Source organism: Onychostoma macrolepis, chromosome 12 (genome assembly GCF_012432095.1).
Source record: "Onychostoma macrolepis isolate SWU-2019 chromosome 12, ASM1243209v1, whole genome shotgun sequence".
Classification (NCBI taxonomy): Eukaryota; Metazoa; Chordata; class Actinopteri; order Cypriniformes; family Cyprinidae; genus Onychostoma; species Onychostoma macrolepis.
This window is the reverse complement of record NC_081166.1, coordinates 13,500,628-13,522,001: the sequence shown is the minus strand read 5'-3', so window position 1 is coordinate 13,522,001 and position 21,374 is coordinate 13,500,628. Positions and strand designations below refer to the sequence as shown.

At 37.0% G+C, this 21,374-nt stretch overlaps 1 protein-coding gene across 1 annotated transcript; it reads left to right on the top strand.

Annotated features, from left to right (window-relative positions):
* The first annotated feature begins 374 nt into the window (after nucleotides 1-374).
* On the top strand, nucleotides 375-21,047 carry glud1b (glutamate dehydrogenase 1b). The gene is made up of 13 exons (XM_058793598.1): nucleotides 375-1,017; nucleotides 5,411-5,491; nucleotides 5,665-5,720; nucleotides 9,592-9,655; nucleotides 10,697-10,791; nucleotides 15,550-15,729; nucleotides 16,949-17,086; nucleotides 17,194-17,331; nucleotides 17,420-17,500; nucleotides 17,602-17,725; nucleotides 18,507-18,598; nucleotides 19,598-19,660; nucleotides 20,037-21,047. Exons 1-13 carry the CDS (start codon nucleotides 621-623, stop codon nucleotides 20,154-20,156), a joined length of 1,629 nt encoding a protein of 542 aa, XP_058649581.1. The 5' UTR covers nucleotides 375-620; the 3' UTR covers nucleotides 20,157-21,047.
* Nucleotides 21,048-21,374: the final 327 nt, after the last annotated feature.

Below are 21,374 nucleotides of genomic sequence, written 5' to 3'. Positions count from 1 at the left end.
TAAATGGATAATATTTTTCTGAATGATTACAAATGTTTAATGATTAATTACATTTAATATACATACATTAAACTCAAAAATCTTATTTTACACTTTAACAGTTGAATTTTCATCTTACATTTTTAAGCAGTAACGATTCATTATTATGTCACTTGTTAAATGGTTATTTAACAATTGCATTCAGTCATATGCTACACTACACCCCGTCTACACTACATAAATCCACTGTACCAGCTAAAAGACAGCGATGCCATATAAATATACGAAGTTCAAAGAAGACAATATACTAAAGAAGGTGACTGGCTTGTTTCGTTGGAGAGTAAGGTCAATATCGTACGTAGCTGAAAGAATACGAGATTCAAAAGCAGCGGGCGCGTTTCCTCCTCCCTCATGACCTTGCGTCTGCTCGCGCGACTCCTCCAAACACGCCGCTGCCTTTTAAAGCGCGAGACGGGCATGAGCGCTGTCACTTTGACACTGAACGAGGCAGGCTCGGGAGCTTCCGTAGTCTCGTTCATTTACCCCCCTTTTCGTTTCCCCTTTTCACCTCGTCGATAACCCATCATCCTTTAATTTCTTCTATCTCCATTGTACCGTAACTTTCAAAGCCTCTTGTCGCCATGTACCGGTATTTCGGGGAGCTGCTGACTCGCGGAGCGGGTAACGCTCTGGCCTCGGGATGCGTCGAGTCCGCTCTGCCGGCTTCCTCATCTCTGCTGAGGGTGCGTCACTACAGCGATGCCGCTGACAAGGAAGATGACCCGAACTTCTTCAGGATGGTGGAGGGCTTCTTCGATCGCGGCGCTGCTATTGTGGAAAACAAGTTGGTGGAGGACCTGAAGACCCGGGAGACGCCGGAGCAGAAGAGACACCGTGTGCGGGGGATCCTTAGGATCATCAAGCCCTGCAACCACGTCCTGAGCGTGTCCTTCCCCATAAAGAGAGACAACGGAGAATGGGAGGTTATCGAGGGTTACCGGGCACAACACAGCCAGCACAGAACTCCCTGCAAAGGAGGTAAGCGATATTGTTTTTGTATACCGTGCAGTAAGAAGGTATATTATATCAGTTTACGTGTTTTGCACAAGATGTTTCACAGCAGTTTCGCATTGTAAGTACATTCATGCTGACAGCTGTTGACACAATGACTTGCAAATCAATGTGTGCTCTTTTATTCATTTTATAATGTTTTTGTACGGCTTTAAACGTGGTATTTGTATAGATTTGACTAGTGCTGCCCTGTCAATAATACATCACCTTGAGGCACCTTGTCCCTGCACAGGTGTATCACCTGGGGAGAGAAGCCAGACACTGAAAATTCTGTTTTACATTGATTTTTTCTGAATTGTATGGTTTCATTCCAATTCATTTCTATTGTAAAATATACAATCTCTAATCAAATTAATTCGTAACATTTTGCTATTACAACTTAAGTTTTTAATGTGGCTTTAGTCATATGAAATAACAATTAGTTATTAGCAATTAGAGCATAATCCAAAACAACAAAAAATGATTATAAAATAATTCAATTTTTTATTAAATAAAGCATTCCACAACAATAGCTGAATAACAGCACAACACCACCCTTGCTTGTGTTATTTCTTAAACTTTTGCAATATATTGTTATACATTTTACTACACAATAATTATTGATTATTCAATTTCACGTCAGGTTAAGCTGAGATATTATTTTTGATGGAAAACGGAATGAAAACCCTTTTGTTTCTGTGTGTATTTGTACTTTTTTTTTTTTTTATTAAACGTCCTATTTCAAAAGAAATGGAATGGCAGAAATTGTTCAGCCCTATTAAGACTGGGTTTCAGGTTTTTTGTGTGCCTTGGTTTTTGGATATCTGTGGTTTTTGTTTGACCTCAGAATATGCTTCCTGCTTGACATGTTTATTAGTCATTAATGTGAACATCCCAGATTCAGCTGTTTATACTAACTTGCAACTGATACTACCCTTATGCCATACAAGGGCAACAAGTTGTTTCAAGTCAACTGTGTGTTTTCAATACACAGAGGATTGCTCATGTCATTCAGTTGCAGAATGTTCATTCATGTTATGTTAATAAACATTTGCCTGGGTGCTAGCTTATAAGGAAGGGGTTGATACACAGTCTATAATGTATCAAAACCATGAGATGTGATGTGTTTACTTTCTGTGATTTAACAACATGCATATACTCCAATGAAAGTGGTTTACGCCCATACCGAGGCACATCCTCTTGTTGTAAATCATGGGAGGCCCACAGAATCACATTCGTTCTTAACAGCAGATGTTAAGAAGCAGTGGTCATCAAGAGATTGAGGCCATGCAGGGTGGGAGGGGGAGATGTCATCATGGCACTGCATTGTGGGTAGTTTGTGGGGTGTAGTATCGTGAGAGAGAGTTGTAAGGGTGGATATGGGGGTGCGGCTCAGGCGCTCTGGTTTGTCATCTGTGTGACAGGACCAGTGTGTATTTTGTATGGTCCATCCAAAAATGAAAATTCTGTCATTTACATACCTTTGTGTAGTTCCAAACCTGTGTGACATTAATTCCTCTGCAGAACATAGGCTAAAGATATTTTGTATAATGTTGTTTAGAAATGTTTCAGTTCCCATTAGTCTTTTTTTTTTTTTTTTTCTGTCTGTGAAGCCAATGGAAACCGAAAATGTTTTCTTGCAAATATTATCAGACAGTCATGGAGGTTTGGAACAACATGAAGGTGAGTAAATGATGGCAGAATTTTCATTTTTGGGTGGACTGTCCCTTTAAAGGATATTAATGTGATTGCAGCTATGCAACAATATGAAATTATGAGAGAGTAGTAGGTCTGTTTGACAAGAAAATCTTATGTGTTTGAAAAGTTGTCATTCTCTCTTTTGTCTTGTTTATCTGTGTCTTGCAGTGAGTCAGTAATTTTAAAGGCCACATCTTTTCCACGAGAAAGATACTGATCGCTTTTTTACTTAAAGTGCTTATAGTTCACCCCATCTATTTTCTAAATGTAAGTTTTTGATGTTATTGTGAAAAATTCATGCTTACCCCCCCTCCAAGGTCATGATCATCTGTCTCCATATTTAAATGCAACTCCCACATTTCAAAATCCAATCAACCAGTGTTGCATAAAACCAAGGCCCTGCCATCTTTTTCCATAGTGCATTACATTGGGATGTGCACCGCAATATGGAAAATAAAATATCTACTTCCATTTCATTATGACTTTATCACACCATCAATGTGAATCTGATAAGACCAGTGCTAATAAGCATCTCAGTACAACAACCTTTTATTTTAAGACATTATTTTCTCATCACAAACCAATACCAGTTAGCAAATTTATTAAGTGAATATACTTTTTGAATGTCATGCATAAAATACCTCTTCCAATATTGGCTTTTGGTGCAAAGCGCTCCATTATCTGGCACAAAATGGAGCACCTTGGGTAAATCATGATGAATCAGAAGACCAGCCAATCAGAAACGCTCGCTGCTTGTAAATCATTTTGCATGTTCAGGTGGCGTGTAGTTAAAATTTGCAAATGTCAGAAGTTTGCAAAACGGCAGACATCAAATGCAGCCCCTTTAATCATTCATGCAACGCAGAACCCTTGTTCTCCATGGCTCAAAGACCATAACTGACAAAAGTGCTGTGATTGACATTATCTATGTGTAATAGACAAGATTAGGTACACATTACAAAGTACAAGAGCAATTCAGTTAGCTAATGCTCTGCATTTCATCATCTGTTAGCCAAAGTCGTGCATGTGAATGTCAGAATCACTGGATCAGCAGAAATGTTTGGCTGCGTATCTTGTATATGTGCAAGAGTAATGGAAAAAAAAAAAGATGGCATGAGTCAGACTTGTGCAGGAAGTGCACATCCTGGTTATGATCAAGCACATTTGGCTAGGTGGAGTCGAAGGAGATGCTGGATAGGTTTCCTCCTGTGTGTGTTTTTTTCTTCGTCCTTTGGATACTGTAGGTGATGCTGAGTCATTACTCCACTCAAGAGCCCCCACCATCTCCCTCACATCGTTTTCCCCTCCCCTGTGTGTGTGTAAAATGAAGACCATTTCCGCTATAGCGGAAAAAGCACATCTGTTCAGCTTGTGAGCTTTTAAACGCAGACAAAAAGACACCCAGAGGGGCTGATTTTCTTATGGCCTTTTCAGCAATAAAAAGACATCATGTTCAGTGGTTTAGTTATGTTGGCAGCTTTCTCACTTGTATTATGAACATTAGAGCACATAATTTCACTCATTTGGGCCAGACATCATCGTTTGCATTTACAGAAGCATTGTGAATTAATGCACTTATTAAATAAAACTGATTATTCCCAGTCTAATTTTCTACTGCTTATGCAGGATGGCGGTCTGTTATTTATGTTTATTGTAAAAGGGATTGATGCGTCTGCCAGGCCGTGTGTCAGAGACAGACACGGTCAATCGAGTTTCATGATGCAGCCTGGCAGAGGAGCTGACTGGACACAGAGTCATTGCAGCCTCCGGCCCAAAACACACATACTCACAAATACACAGGACTCCCCCTGCACACATGACATTCAGATAACCTTTGCCTTCACCAGGTTGTACAGAACATTGTGTGCTTTCCTTTTGAAATATTTTTTCCCCATTTTATTTTCTGCATTATTAAATGTGTCCTTTTGATTGCAGAGGTTAATATTAATTAAAATCTACATGCAAACTTGATTCATTCATTGCTAAGCAATTACTACCGTAATTATAAATTAAATATTCATTGTTGCACAATAGGGCGCATTTAAAAAGTTTGTCATTTAAAAAAAATAAAATCATTGTGTGCTCAAGGTGTGTGTAGCATATACAGTATGCTTTATGCAGTCTGTGTGCCTTTGAGGTCACGTCCATGCTGTGGCTTGCTTTAGGAAGCCAATATTAAGCACCAGCTTCTCTAAAAGGGAGTGATGGTTGCACCTGTCTTAATGGAGCGTGACCAAAGCACACAAGTTGAGCTGCAATTTTAGCTGCATAGCTGGAAAAGGTGACCTGTGTCCTTTGAACATGAGCGGGCACAAAAAAAGTCTTAAAATGGTCTTGGTTTATTACTAAACTGCATATTTATTTATTTTTAAATTGAACTAGTGTTCAGTATTACAATATAGCTGTTTGTTTCCTTGTCTTCATTTAGTATTTATTAAGTCTGAAATAATCTTGTATTCTGTTCTGTTTATCCTAATTCAATTTAGCATGAAGACACAGCTAAAAAAAAAAACCTGACCAAAAGTTTATACAGCTTCAGAGTGTCTGTTTGTTTAAGCCCATTGTTTGTGTTCTTTGTGTTTTACATCATCCTTTGAGTTTGAGGTTTTGGTAACCAGTTGACTCCTTGTAATGGCTTTAATTAAACCCGGTTTCATGGGCCTTTTTGCTTTTCTTTTTTCAGGTATCCGATACAGCATGGATGTGTCTGTGGATGAAGTTAAAGCTTTGGCCTCCTTGATGACATACAAGTGTGCTGTTGTCGGTAAGCTTTGTGGGGGTTTTTTTCACCCAACATCAAGTTCGGCTGAATTCTTCTGGATTGTGCATTAGATCTCTCTTACACTCAAATACATTGTTTTTAATAAGTCACTAGATTAGATTCGATTCAGAAAATCCGTCATCCTTATAGATTACACCTAATTTATCTTCTTCTAGATGTGCCATTTGGTGGAGCTAAAGCTGGAGTGAAAATCAACCCCAGGAATTACTCTGTAAGTACCCAACATGTATGTCTAGACTGTGAGCACACAGACTCCTGAAATAACTCATGTCTGTGGGCTTTGTTTGCCTTTTTCATGTGCTCAATGAAGCTTAATGCAGTCAGTCCTCCTTTCCCTTTAAAATGGGCATTGGGCCCTTTTGCACCGCAGGAACCTTTTCATAGTACCCGAACTAATTGTGGAACTACCCACTTTTTGGCGTGTTCGCACCGCGGGAACTAGGAACTGTTTTAGTTCCCGGAACTCCGTTTGGAGGGACTAATTAGCTCCTACTTCAGAGTAGGGTCTAAAACAGTTCCATAGGAACTATCGTGACGTAAGTGTACGCTGATTGGCTAAACGCGTACGAAAACGCCCTCACCCGCCATGATTTAAAACGCTGTGTAAACATCGCATCAACTTATATTTCGCAAGAATGGAGAACCGCGATAGATGGACGGACGCTGAAGTGCAGGCACTTTTGAAAATTTTGAACTCCTTTCCGATCTTTCAATCGCTTGATGTATAAGTTTACGTCGACATTCCATGTCCATTATTGTGAACCCCGCAAGACACAACAACAACACCGCTCCGATCACAGCGTCCTCCATCCTCCTGTTGTTAACGTTGTTCTTCTTTGTTTTCGTTGTTGAACGCCGCGCACAAATGACGTCGCTGTCGGTCGGCTTACGTCACTTCTTAGTATCCACTGTCGGTGCGAATGCAACCCTTTAAATGGTACTGGGAAATAGTTCGTGCAAAATCGTCCCAGTACTTTAGTACTGTACTTTTAGTTCTGGAACTAAAGCGGTGCGAAAGGGGCTAATGATCCCTGATTGGATGAAGTCCTGAATAAAGAGTCCACAATATAAAGGTGTTTCAATGAGCAGCAGTAGATCTTCCTCGTTGCTCAGTTTAATATGTGTAGAGTCTGTGGTCCTTTCTGAACCTTATTGCTCCAGGGAGTGAACATGCTTGCTTGCTTTCTTTCTTTCTTTCTTTCTTCCTTGCTTCCCTCCTTTCTTTCTTTCTTGCTTTCTTGCTTTCTTGCTTTCTTAAACATTTAGACCTTTATATTGTTCTTCATCAACTGCATTTAAAGTTCCACTATACATCTGACAACATTTTAAAGGACTTTCTTTTTCCTTTAAACTAGGGATGCACCGATAGGATTTTTTTGGGGCCGATTCCGATACCAATATTGGTCAATTGCATAAAGCAGGGCTTAAAAACTTTTTCGATTGGTTCACTTCGAGCAGAACTGGTATTTAAAAGTTTCTGTTCCTGTTCCTCTATATTATTGCCGTTCCAAAACCAGTTTGAGTAGAAAAAATACCAGTTAATAATGTTATTTATTTATTTTTTACCTTTTCTTTGCCAATAATAATAATAAAATAATGACGATAATAATAATAAAGTACAGTATTTTCTTTACTCAGAAAGAAAAAAAACCCCCACAAGACTCTTGATGTTTGCAGCATGGATAAAAAAATGCTACTCCTATTAGCATTTTGAGAGGAAAAAACAGCCTAAATTAGTAGTCTGTACATCACATTTTATTATTTCATTTGGAAATAATGTAGGCTAAAATACCAGTAAATAACGCTAAATATTTACAAACAACACAATTATATGAGGCACTGTATACTTCACGGCGGAAAACATACGAGACACTTGCATACACATATGAAACAGTCACACATATACTAAGTGCTCAAGCAAATATATATGTAATGCGCACACACACACACACACACACACACATAAACTCTCCGCGCAGATACAGTCATGACCAAAAATATCAGCACCCTTGGTAAATATAATCAAAGAAGGCTGTGAAAATTAATCTGCATTGTTAATCCTTTTGATCTTTTATTAAAAAAATTCACAAAAATCTAACCTTTCATTGGATTATAAGAATTTAAAATGGGGGGAAATATCATTATGAAATAAATATTTTTCTCTACTACACATTGGCCACAATTAACGGCACCCTTTTATTCAATACTTTTTGAAACCTCAATTTGCCAGTTTAACAGCTCTAAATTTTCTCCTATAATGCCTGATGAGGAGAACACCTGACAAGAGGTCAGAGACCATTCCTTCATCCAGAAGATGATTCACAGCTCCATGTTGGTGCTTCTTCTCTTCAGTTCACTCCACTCATTTTCTATAGGGTTCAGGTCAGAGGACTGGAATGGCCAGCACAAGCTTGGTTTTGTGCTCAGTGACCCTTTTTTGTGTTGTTTTTGAGGTTTGTGTTTGGATTACTGAACGGTTGGAAGATCCAAACATGCCCCATTATAAGATTTCTAACAGAGTCAGTCACTTATTGATTTTTTTATCTGTTGGTATCTGATAGAATCCATGATGCCATGTGTCTAAACAAGATGTCCAGGACCTCCAGCAGAAATATAGGCCCACAACATCAAAAATACAGCAGTATATTTCATTGTACACATGGGGTACTTATTTATCCTGTGTTCACCAAACCCATCTTGAGTGTTTGCTGCTAAAAAGCTCATTCTTTAGTTTCATCTGACCATAGAAGCCAGTCTCATTTGAAGTTCCAGTCGTGTCTGATAACTGAATATGCTGGAGTTTGTTTTTGGATGAGCGAGGAGAATTTTTCTTGAAACCCTCCCAAACAACATGTGGTGATGTAGGTGCTGTTTGACAATTATTTTTTTTTTTTAAGGTTTTCTGACCCTGAGACTCAACTATTTTCTGCAATTCTCCAGCTGTGGTCCTTGGAGAGTCTCAAACTCTCCTTCTCACCGTGCATTAGGACGATATAGACACACGTCCTCTTCCAGGCAGTTTCGTAACATTTTATGTTGATTGGAAATTGTTAATTATTGCCCTGATGGTGGAAATGGGAATTTTCACTGCTCTAGCTCTTTTCGTAAAGCCACTTCTTGAATATGTGAAGCTCAATTATCTTTTGCTGCACATCAGAAATAAATTCTTTGGTTTTTCTCATTGTGATGGATGATTAAGCGAATTTGGGCTTTGTTTTCCCTCCTATTTATATTTCTGTGAAACAGGAAGCTATGGCTGGATAATTTCATGTTCATAATCACCCTGGAGTGCTCAAAATTGTGAAATATGAATGGGAAGATACTTAAGAGATATTTTACTCATAAGAATTTCTAGGGGTGCCAATAATTGTGTCCAACGTGTATTTGAGAAAAACATTTATTTCATAATGATATTTCCCCCCATTTTAAATTCTTATTATCCAGTTAATAATTTTTTGTGAATATTTTAAATAAAAGATCAAAAGGATTAACAATGCAGATACTATTTATCTACTATCATATTTACTATCAGATACTATCATATTTACCAAGGGTGCCGATATTTTTGGCCATGACTGTACTTATGAGACACGCACAAACACTCACAAACTCTCCGCGCACATAGGCCTATATATGAGACGCGAACAAACACAAACTCTCCACGTACATACATAGCCTGTATGAGACGCAAACAAACACACACACTCTCCGTGCGCATACACGGAAGTCAACAGACATGCAACTGATCATCTCCACGCAGTTAATTAATAAACCATCGGTATCGACCCTTTTTATGCTATTTCCGATATGCCGATGGCTTTAAAATGATCAAAAATCGGCCGATAAATATCGGCGGCCGATACACCGGTGCATCGCTACTTTAAATTGTTTCTCTGAGGAATGACTTTAGGGAAATGGAAATGCTTAAAGAGCAGTCTTTTAAAACCAGACATACATGGAGCTTCTGTTTTTTTTTTTACTTTTATGGTTGTCATAAGCTATAAGGGGCAAAAAATATATAATTTAAGAATGTTTTTATTTACATTTTAGACTTTTTTTAATTTTTTTTTTGTGCTGTTCAGGATAATGAGTTGGAGAAAATCACAAGAAGATTCACCATTGAGCTGGCCAAAAAGGGATTCATTGGTGAGTTTATTGATTTGATTTGTGCTTTTTGACCACACTGTTTTAAATACCACACATGACTCCTGCATCAAGACCTCCATGAAAATATAACACAATATACAGTACTGTCCAAAATTTTGGGGGTTTAAGTAAATTAAACTTTTATTTAGTAGAGACACATGACTGTGTCAGTTAGTGACAGTTATGACATTACATATTAAATTAAATATATTTCAAAAATGTTCATCTTAACTTTATATTCCTCAAAGAATCCTGAAAAAATATATCACTGTTTCCACAAAAATATTAGGCTGCACAACTATTTCAACATCGATAAAAACAAATGTTTTTTTGAGCACCAAATCAGCATATTTGAATAATTTCTGAAGGATCATGCTTTCTCATGTGTTTCATGCATCTTATGCATCTTTACTGCATTTTTAATCAGATAAATGCAGCCTTCATGAGCATAAGAGACTTTTTTAAAAACAAGATACTTTTTGTACTATCACTTCATTGCAACAGTTCTGGAGAGATCAGGAAATCCTCAGGCAATTATTAACTTTGCTTACATGCTCTTTTAACCCGGAAGAGCTTCAGGACCTCTGTGCTGTCAAAAATCAGTCCCGCTGTGTGCTTCCCTGCCCCCTTTGGAGCTGTTTTTGGAAATGTATTCAGGGTGCAAGGCTGTCTGCATAGCTGTTTATCTGGATGCCTTCCCTGTTTTCCTGGCCAAAGCAGCTGGCAGTGGTATGGGGGGAAGGGCAGTGTGCTCTCACAGCGTCAGAGCGGGCACTGAAACTCCAGCTCTCCATTTAAACAACACAAGCTGCCTACTCGAGTCATTTGTTGCATTGCCTCTTAAAAGGCTTTTTGCCCTGAGATGTGCAATCAAACATTTATATTAAAGTACAATTAGCATAGTTCATGATAAACGATGTGAAACCTGAGTAAACCCTGTGCCTTGTCACTTGACCACCGTCTGCTTTCATTAGACAATTAGAGCTGACAAGTTGTAAAAATATCTCTGTCTTCTCTCCCTTCCCTGTTCTTTCCATTCAGGACCTGGCATCGACGTTCCCGCCCCTGACATGAGCACTGGTGAGAGGGAAATGTCCTGGATCGCTGACACCTATGCTAACACTATTGCCCACACTGTAAGCAGCCATCTACTTTATTAAATTATTAACCATGCCCATAAAACTCCCATTGATGTTTTTCCTTTTTATCACTTGTAGATTAACATGCCTAGCCTCTTTTAACCAAACTGAAAGGTTAAAAAGCATATACCATAAAGTATATTTGAGCAATAAGTGTTAAAAAAACAATACAGATTAGAGTCTTCAGTAAGAAGTACATTTTTAATCATTATCTTTATCAGCAACCTTACACCCTTTGTTTGTCTATCTCTGATAGTATTATGCTATCTATATGACAGACTGAGAAATGTTTACCTTTGTGCCCTATTAAATGGATAGGTCATGGCTTTATTTGCACAGACAATAGCAACCAGATTGCTGTCTTATTATACACATATTTTAGGGAGTTTTTCCTTTTTGTGAAATGATTTTGGATGACAGCCTCAACTAGCACAGAAATAGAACAAAACTGGGTCATTTATGTATGAAGATTCTTAAAGGTGAAAGAGGCTGCCTGAAATTACAAACATTGCCAAATCATACAGATTTTCTTTTAGTGTATTTGCTGTGGTGCTTGTGATCAGGGTTATTCCTCCTAGAGGGCTCTTATTATAGTTACATCATCCTCTAATACAGTACTAGCATTATCACCATGGCAACAAAAGGATGGTCATGTTTTGTTCTTTTTTATATTTTTAAGTAGGAGGGTAATGACTGTGTTAAACAATATCCAGCTTTACTGATCCTGAAAGGATCCTTTGGATGATAGATTTTTGCCAAGTCAGGCTGTGGAGAAGGCAAGAGTCCAGTCACATCCAAGCACAATGTCACCCTGGAAACAATTTGACCTCAGAGTGCAACATTTTATGTAACATTACCTTTTCTGTAGCTGGAATACGTATTTTCCAAAAACTTGTCACAGCTAGAAAAATTAACTCTAGAGGAGCATTTTGCTAAATAAATGCACCATATAACATATTCATTATAATTTTTTACTGTGCTTCAATATTAAGGTTTAAATAAATGAGTGTAATTTAATTGTTTGTATACAAATCAGTTAATTTTAACCTTTATTATTATTATTATTATTATTATTATTGTTTAGGGCTGCAACGATTAGTCGACATTATCGACAACGTGGACAATAAAAAATTGTCGACAAACATTTTTGTTGTCGAGTAATCGTTTGATCTCATATGACCTAATGTAAGAGCCTGCAATACTGCGGTTTGACCAGTGTGGCGCTGTAGCGCAAGACTGTAATTCAGTACATTTTCAGTAACGTAACGTTACTCCAGTAAAGTCCGGTCACATCATGTTTATTTATATAGTACTTTATGCAATAGATAGCCTTAATTCAAGCAGCTTTACGGTATTAAACATGAAAAACCAGAGTCAGTGTCGCTTTCAGTTAGAATTACAACTTGATTTTCTGAAATAAAGCAGCTCTCCAGTGTGGAGCTAGCTAATGATAAAATGTTTTTATTAGTGGGAAAAAAAATAATTTCATTAAAGTGATAGTTTGGTTTCCAGAGATCAAAGCTTGATTTAGCTCAGGACTGTTTTGGTTATCATAACCCTATAAGGTATTTTAAGATATTATGTTGTGAATAAAATAGTTTATCCAAAGCGTCTTATCACTTACCTTTATTTTGTTTCTTATCTATATGACTTACAAAAGGAGATGTTAGGCAGAATGTGCAAGATGTGTCATTCAGTTACTTTTTCACATAGCTAATTAAATGGTGAGAGAGTGTCTCTGTCTGTCATCTCATTTTGTGTGCCAAATACATCTATTTGTATAATGAATTGGTAACACTTTACAATAAGGTATAATTTGTTAACATTAATGTATTAATTAACATCAATGAACAATGCATTTATTACATTTAACTATTAATCTTTGTTAATGTTGGTTAACAAAAATACAGTTGTTCATGTTAGTTCAAAGTGCATTTACCAATGTTAAAAAACACAACTTGTGATTTTAATGATGCATTAGTAAATGCTGAAGTTAACATTAACTAAGATTAACAAATGCTGTAGAAGTATTGTTCATTCTTAGTTCATGTTTACTAATGTTAACTAATGAACCTTATTTATTGGTAAAGTGTTACCAATTAATTGTATAATAATTGTAATTACATAGTATGCTTTTCTAAAGCTGAAGTGACCTTTATTTATGTTAGAATATGTGTAACTTAATATTTTAACTAGTTGCAAAAGCTGAATAATCAATCAAAGCCTACTGATTAATCAGTGAAATAATCGACGATTAGTCGGTTAATCGTTCTAATAATCGTTAGATTAATTGATTATCAAAATAATCGTTTGTTGCAGCCCTATTATTGTTATTGTTATTATTATAATGTAGCACTAACCGAATCGCGTATATTTTACAGTATTAGTTGAGATTTTTTCCTTGAGAAAATTTGCCATGCACTGTACCTTATATACACACATATATATATATATACATATATATATATATATATATATATATATATATATATATATATATATATATATATATATATATATATATATATATATATATATATATATATATATATATATATATATATATATACATACACACACACACACACACACACACAAAATAATCGATATTGAAATCAGAATTTAATCGAATCGCAAGCTTGTGAAGCAGAATCGAATCGTGAAATCTGTCAAAACCCAGCCTTAATGGCTGATAACAAATACATGGAATATATTGCATTTCTATACAATTTTGTCCAAATACATTTAAAATAAAACTCTAAAAACTAAACGTTTTCTAAATGCTACCAGTAATTTGTACAGTATTTGAGTTAAAAAAAAAATATTTTTAATGGTTTTAGTTTTAGTTAGCTATAACGTTGATCTAAATGTAAAAATAGGGGGAAAAGCATGAAAAATCCAGTATTGACTGTCACTGACTAATTAAAAACGTTGCTTGGCCAAAAGCTGATGTGTTTCAGACACAAGGGAAACTCTGTCACTGTTCTACAAGGGAACAGTAAATGATTGATGGTATCAGTGAACTGGAATACAGTTTATAAAGTATTATTCACTAATGCTGCAGTCTCAGCAGATTTGCATGTGCACAGCGGCAGTCGAGGGAAACGTTGCATAAGCTTAGACTTATCAGACATGCAAGTCAACTAAATGTCCAGCAGTAGTGAGATAATTTGATTTCTCTTCTCAGCCCAGCAAATGTTTGAGTATGATGCTATACTGTATGTGTACGTTTCTTAATATGGCTGTACGCTTGTTTGGAGGTTAACAAGGTTGCTGCAATGCATATAGTATGTTATTGAGATGTCCGTCCCCTGCAGTAACCTCTACCTTGGCCACTGGTTGTTGTGCGTCATCTGTGAGTGGAGCACAAGTCTCCTGTCTCGATGACGTTTCCTCACTCAGTGACATAAATAGGGCTATAGTAGCTGCCCTTGGGCAAGCTTGCAAGCTGCGCTTGGAGTGTGACCCCTCTCATGTCCCCTTACAAAAGCACAGGACCCCTTCACACCAATCCAAGAGCTCTGGTTGTTAATGTATCACATGTTGTCCTCCTCATCCTACCCTCTGAACAGCCCCGACTTGTGCTTGTGTTTTTGGATAAGAAACAGACAACCAGTGCTGGCTGAAGTGTTGAGTTGAGAACTAGGCACTGGTTTTTATTCAGAACGTTTCATTTAAAAAAAAAAAAAATTCTGGAACTGAAAGTTTTCCATGGCATTTAGTTTCATTAATCGTTCCGCATTAATGTGGAGTTAAAGATACACATTCATAACATTGTTTTTTTTTTTTTTTAAGTATCATTATTAACAATAAGCTATTATTGTTTTGTTTTTTTATAGTTTTAGTACATCATTAATTTTTATTTTCAGTCAATGTTTATTTAAAGCTGCAGTCCGTAACTTTTTTTTGGTTAAAAATGATCTTAAATCAATATTTGAGCAAGTACATAACCAGCCAGTGTTCAAAACTGTAACCTTACTTTAGCCCGATTCACAACGGTTGGCTTATTATAATGTTTTCTAATTTGAGTGGTATGGGTAGGTTTTCGCAGGAAATTTGAGCATGGCACTGCGTCATTACGTCACGAAATTGAAATCTACACGCTAAAACACACTATACTCATAGTCACGCAATGCTGATGTTGTTAACATTAATAATTTGAGAATAAAGTATAACAATAATAATACTTTGCATGGTTTGATGTGATATGAGCTAACTGATCTTTTAGACTTAATCACCATTGGTAGCGCGATTTATGGAAATGCTTTTTTCCTCAGTTGGTCAGAACAAACACGGCAGACTTGTTACTTACTTTTTCAGATGGCAACATACAGTGAAAATTCTTATTTGGGTCATATATTCCAAGACATAGGCTAGAATCTCTGATTGCGAAGTACAGTAAACATCCACACCGATGCGGTGACTGACTGCCACACATTCACCTCAAAACATTAGATCCATCCGTGCTGGAGCCGTGCCGACTCACAACCCATGCAAGCGAGATAATTCCGCAAGCAGCTTGCAATTCCAGGTTTTCAAACATAGATGGCAACAAAGAGGCAAAACTTACGGACTGCAGCTTTAATATCAAGTAACAAAAATGTTCTTTTTTTTTAAGTTTTAGTTTTACAGTAGTTAACTATATTAATCCTGTTGCATTTTTGTTTATGTGTGTGTTGCTGCGCTTGAAAGAATAGTACATTAATTGGCCCATTTTTCTGTCTTGTTTGTGTGTGTCTCTCTTTCTCTCTGCAGGATATCAATGCCCACGCCTGTGTGACGGGTAAACCCATTAGCCAGGGTGGTATCCATGGCAGAATCTCAGCCACTGGTCGTGGAGTCTTCCATGGCATTGAGAATTTCATCAATGAAGCCTCTTACATGAGCAAACTGGGCCTGACCCCTGGATTTGCTGATAAAACCTTTATTATTCAGGTATAAACGACAGTTTGAACAGTTGGACTGACAGTTTCAACTTCACTTTAACTATAGTTTTCTTACTGTATTTGAATGATCGGCCCTTAGTTTTTCAATACAATAAAGCTTCACTGGTAGAATGAAGTAACTCAAATAGAGATGTTTAGCAGAATGATCATGCTGCTCGTTTTTTTATTCTTATTGTGACCAGGAATTTTGGAGCTAAAAGAAAAAAGCTATAATATTGTCTTAGTAAATCATATTGACTAATTTATCATTTTTGAAGCATGACTGCCACTGATCAAAATATGGTTTCATTTTATGGAAAGAAGCATTGTCAATATTATACAAAACTTATACTATTCTTGTGGCACATTAAGTCACACCGGTTTGTAACCAAATGAGGGTGAGTGAGCAATTACAGACTTTTAATTTTGGGCTGAAATAACCAAGTGACAGCATGATATGCTGACTAAATATTATTTCGCTGACAAAAAAGGAAGAGTTAATCATATGTCAGCATCTAGTACATCTCAGTTCCTTGAAATCACATGCTGTTTGAATATCACCGCAAATAACGGCTCTGCTTCACAGCTGTGAAATCTGTTGACTTAACCATGAACCAGCAGATCTATTCTCTAGGATTAAGATTTAGTTGTTTTGTTATAGGTTTAGGGTTCTAATGAATTTCAGTCTTAATCACAGTGTGCTCAAAACTCTTAAAATCAATCAGTGTAGCCCAGACTGCAGGGGGAAGGGATTCTCATCGACCGTTGCTCTGGGATTACTGCCTCAGAAATGACATTTTCTTCCTAAAGATTTACTGCCATGTGTAGCGAAGAGACAAGAGAAGATGTTGTCACGTTTTATGGATTTAGAGCAGCGCAGAGAAGAGATGGCGTAGTCATTAGTATCAAACAAAGCCTCCGGAGAGGAGTGCATTACATAATTCTGTTGAACTGAGTTGGTTTGACTGCTTCCCATTTGTCCTTTTGTAATGTGAGCAGCCATTTGCATTTCCCCTATCTTGCCAGAAATACCTTTGATGAGGTAAATAGGCTTCCCAGTATACGCTATTTCCAGTATTTCTGTTTTAAATATGAAAAAGATGCTTGTTTTCAACCATTGATAGCTAGTCTATGCTAAATCAAACCACACGGGGGCGCCATTGCCACAAAAAACAAAACAGGGATTCTGTTTACCACAACTTATTCTAGTTTCTTATCCTATCATGCAGGGTTTTGGTAATGTAGGTCTGCATTCCATGCGTTACCTCCACCGTTATGGTGCCAAGTGTGTGGGAATTGCTGAAATCGATGGCAGCATCTGGAACCCCAACGGCATGGACCCCAAAGAGCTGGAGGACTACAAACTGGTCAGTTAAGAGTCCATTTACAATCGTTTTTCTGATTCCCTGGTGAGAATTTACCCTTCTTTCTGTACCAAAACTGTTTTTTGAATATATTTGTGCTTTCTCTTTAGCAACATGGTACCATTGTGGGCTTCCCCAACTCTCAGCCATATGAGGGGAACATTCTGGAAGCTGATTGTGATATCCTCATTCCTGCAGCTGGAGAGAAACAGCTGACCAGGAAGAACGCTCACAATATCAAAGCTAAGGTCTGACACCAACAGCATCGTCCAGATGTGCATGTTTTGCTTAAATGCTCTTCACCAGTGTTGAACATATCTTTTTTTATTGCTTCAGATTATTGCTGAAGGCGCTAATGGTCCCACCACACCAGATGCTGACAAGATCTTCATAGAGAGGAACATCATGGTCATTCCAGTAAGAGAACAACATTCTCTCAAACTCTGTCGTGCTTCAGGAAAGGAGAAATGAGGAATAATGGAATTATTAGGAATAATGATTCATATCTTGATGTGCAGGACATGTACCTGAACGCTGGAGGTGTCACAGTCTCCTACTTTGAGTGGCTGAAGAACCTGAACCACGTCAGCTACGGTCGTCTGACCTTCAAGTATGAGAGGGACTCCAACTACCACCTGCTGAGTATGTGTTTAAACTTCCTCCAACCGCTCTATCAGCCTCAGTCACTCAAAGAGTAGCAGCATGAAATCAATGGACTTGCATCATTACATTATTCAAACCTATTGTCTGCCAGCAGGCTTCTTTATCTCTTCAGAATGTTCTCTGTAACACCCTTATGTGTTCTCGTTTTTCTTGATTCCCTTTCCTTTCATCACTCCCTTCTTTTTAGCACTGATTCTTAGCATTCCGGCAGGCCTGATGCAAAGCTGTGACCAGCAGAGTGTGACACTGTTTCCTATAGCAGAGTTTGAATCACCTCTGCTCTTGTGTGCTATATGTGCTGGGTCACATGGCACAGATTCTCTTTATCTTTGTCTCCTTGGTTATACCAATTTAATTAACATCCAAGTGTCAAAGCCTGCTGGCCCTTCAAGAAATTATCTTTTAATGTAATTTGCAGTAATTAGATGGGATGGAAGCCAGAGTAATAAAGCTGCTTTTGAAGAGATGTGTCAATTTGACAGAATTAAAGTTGACTGATAACATTACAGTGATGATACCGATTTGTGGTCCCTTTTAACACAAATCAGTGCAGAACAAAATTTAACTTTAAGATTATAAACATCTAAAACATTTTTCAAAAATGTGCTTTGTAAATGAGAGTGACAATTTGCACCCTTTAATTGTGCTCAGAAACAGCATGTGCATTTTATCAAACATCACTTTTACAACCTTTGCTGAAACAGAGGGAATTTGAATAATTGATCGACCTGTTTTTTTGTTTTTTTCTTCTTTTGTCTAGTGTCTGTGCAAGAGAGTCTTGAAAGGAAGTTTGGAAAGCAGGGTGGCCCCATCCCCATTGTTCCCACTGCTGATTTCCAGGCCCGCGTAGCTGTAAGTCTCCATAATATTTTACCTTTATTGCCATGTGTGTTTATGTGTGTCTTTTATTTATGTATATTTATTTATTTTATTTTATTTATTCTTACATTCTATTAATGGTTTATTTATTGCTTTTTATTATTATTTTATATATGAATTATATAATTAATTAATTTTATTTTTTAATTTTTGTAACACAAAGTTTAGTGAATTGTAGTCTGAGGAGCAAAGTAATCCCCACATCTATAAATACATTTTAGTTTTCTTTTTATTTATTATACAATTTATATATATATATATATATATATATATATATATATATATATATATATATATATATATGTATTATTAATGTATTTTTATTTGGGGGCATAACCATTTCAAATCTATTTGGTGATTTGAGCAAAATAAATAAAGTATTTATTTTTTACAAACTACATCTATAAATGCTTTAGTTTTCAACCATCATGTTAAGCTTAAAGGGATAGTTCACCCAAAAATTAAAATTGTCGTCATTTACTCACCCTCATATCGTTCCAAACTTGTATGAGTTTCTTTCTTCTGTTGAAAATAAATGAAGACATTTTGAAGAATGCTGGTAATCAAAATGGACTTCAATGGTATTTATTTCCCTACTGTGGAAGTGAATGGGGACCAACAACTGTTTCTGTCTTCAAAATACTTCAAAATATCTTCTTTTGTGTTCAACATGACAAAGAAACTTATACACGTTTGGAACGACCAGAGGGTGAGGAAATGATGGAAAAAAAAAATTAAAATTGAGGGTGAATTATTCCTTTAAGTAATCACTACGGTAACTGATGTTGATATACTAGATATTGACAGAATGACAGAATGATCCTCTCAGTCAGTCCTAAAGACTGAATTTCAAAACAAATAAAAAATGTTGTGCTCTGTGAACAAAGCTTTGGAGTTCTCTCCAAGATCAGCAGTTTTTAACCCTCATGGCATGTTTATGCATTGTTGTGATGTGATGTGTTTGTCATGCAGGGTGCCTCAGAGAAGGACATTGTGCACTCTGGTCTTGCCTACACCATGGAGAGGTCGGCCAGGGTAAGTTCGTGTAATATCATTGAAAAGATTTGCATACTAAAGCTGACAACCACATAGCATTGTCACACCATCTGTAAAACAACACCAGGTAGAGCAGGAACCGCCCTTGACTCCACCTCAGCTGCTTTATAACCGCATTGTGTTGTCATAAATCTGTTGGAAGATCATTTTAACTCGTTCACAACGTTCAGCCCTCGCTTCAGGCAGTGTCAATGAGTCTAGTGTGGTATGAGCTTTGTGCAAAGAATACCACCTCGCCCATTGCACAGATGTCGTTATTGTGTATTGATGCTTTTACTGTTTATCCTCCATGCTTTGTAAAAGAGTTTTAATGTAGTCAAACCTGTATTCATATATTAATATTTTCCCTTTGCAGCAAATTATGCGCACAGCAAACAAGTACAACCTTGGCTTGGATTTGAGGACGGCAGCTTACGTCAACGCCATCGAGAAGGTCTTCAAGGTGTACAATGAGGCTGGCCTGACCTTTACATAAATGACCCAAACAAAAAGAAGAAAAAAACGTCCATCAACCTCTTGATTCCCCTTCACAACCTTTTTAACATATCAGAGTTTACATCGGCCTAACCCCTACTTCCTCTATTAAAACAGCCTCATGCTGTCATATCCCAGAAACTCCGTCCTCATAAGTTTGAGAACTATAAAGCGGTTTAATCTGTTCTGAGGCTGCAGTTTTCACTGCTTTGCTGTATGCGACGTGTTCTCAAAACAAACTGGCGCCAATAATCAGGTTTCTCAAGTGTGTCTTGTTGTAACTTGTTTATTTCGTCCCTGATTTTTGTATTGATCCATGGTAAATGTAGGTGGTCCTCTTCAAATGCAGCTGTAGCACACTGTTTTAAATGTCTGTTGATTTGTCATGTTGGCCCTGGCTTCCTCTTGCCATTAAATTTTAGTTCAACTTGGTGCATTTATGTCCTGGTAGGTTTTATTTGCTTTATTCTTATTGTTCATTTTTGCAAACCATTTAAACATGGTTATTGCTACAGTAATGAAGAGCGTTAAAGATGCCTTACACCTGTGAGCAGGAGTTTTATACTCAGCGGAATTATTTTCTGTCAATAGTTCATGTAGTGCATCACACAAAGGGAAACCCAGCCATGATTTGCCTCATCTCAATGTTTTGACCTAGAGATGTAATCAAGTTCTAGCTGACAATGTGCAGTACATTTAGGTACAGATGTTTTTTGTATCCGAGGCAGTTCACAACCCATAACTTTTAGAGATCTGCTAGTTGTTAAACCTAGAGGACCTGGGGCACTCGCACTTAAATGAGAGCTGGAAGTTGCTCGCCAAGCTTATCTGCACCTGTTTTGGGAATTTGTATTGCCTTTTTGTTGAGAATAAAACAAATGATCATAATTTATTTTCTGTTGTATTTTTTTTTTCTCCTCTCAGTGTCACCAAAATATCACATGCATCACACTCGGTTAAATTATCCCTGTTATGTAAATAATTTTCCCATTCCATTATCATTATTTCGATTGGCAATAAATTAAAATATTGGTAATTTAACAATCGAGTGAAAATAAGGTTGAATTTTAAGTAATGGAACTACTTTGACTGCACTGTAAAAAAAAAAAACTCAACTTGTCGTTTTAAGTTCATACAACAAATATTTGAGAATCTCCCACAAAAATAAGTTGAGCAAACTCAAAAATCTGCTGAAGCTGGTTGCCTTAAAATTTTAAGT

Coding starts and splice junctions, on each gene's coding strand:
- glud1b (XM_058793598.1), top strand. CDS start 621: ATGTACCGGTATTTCGGGGAGCTGCTGACTCGCGGAGCGGGTAACGCT. Junction 10,792..15,549: donor CTAACACTATTGCCCACACT/GTAAGCAGCCAT, acceptor TTCTCTCTGCAG/GATATCAATGCCCACGCCTG. Junction 18,599..19,597: donor ATTTCCAGGCCCGCGTAGCT/GTAAGTCTCCAT, acceptor TTTGTCATGCAG/GGTGCCTCAGAGAAGGACAT.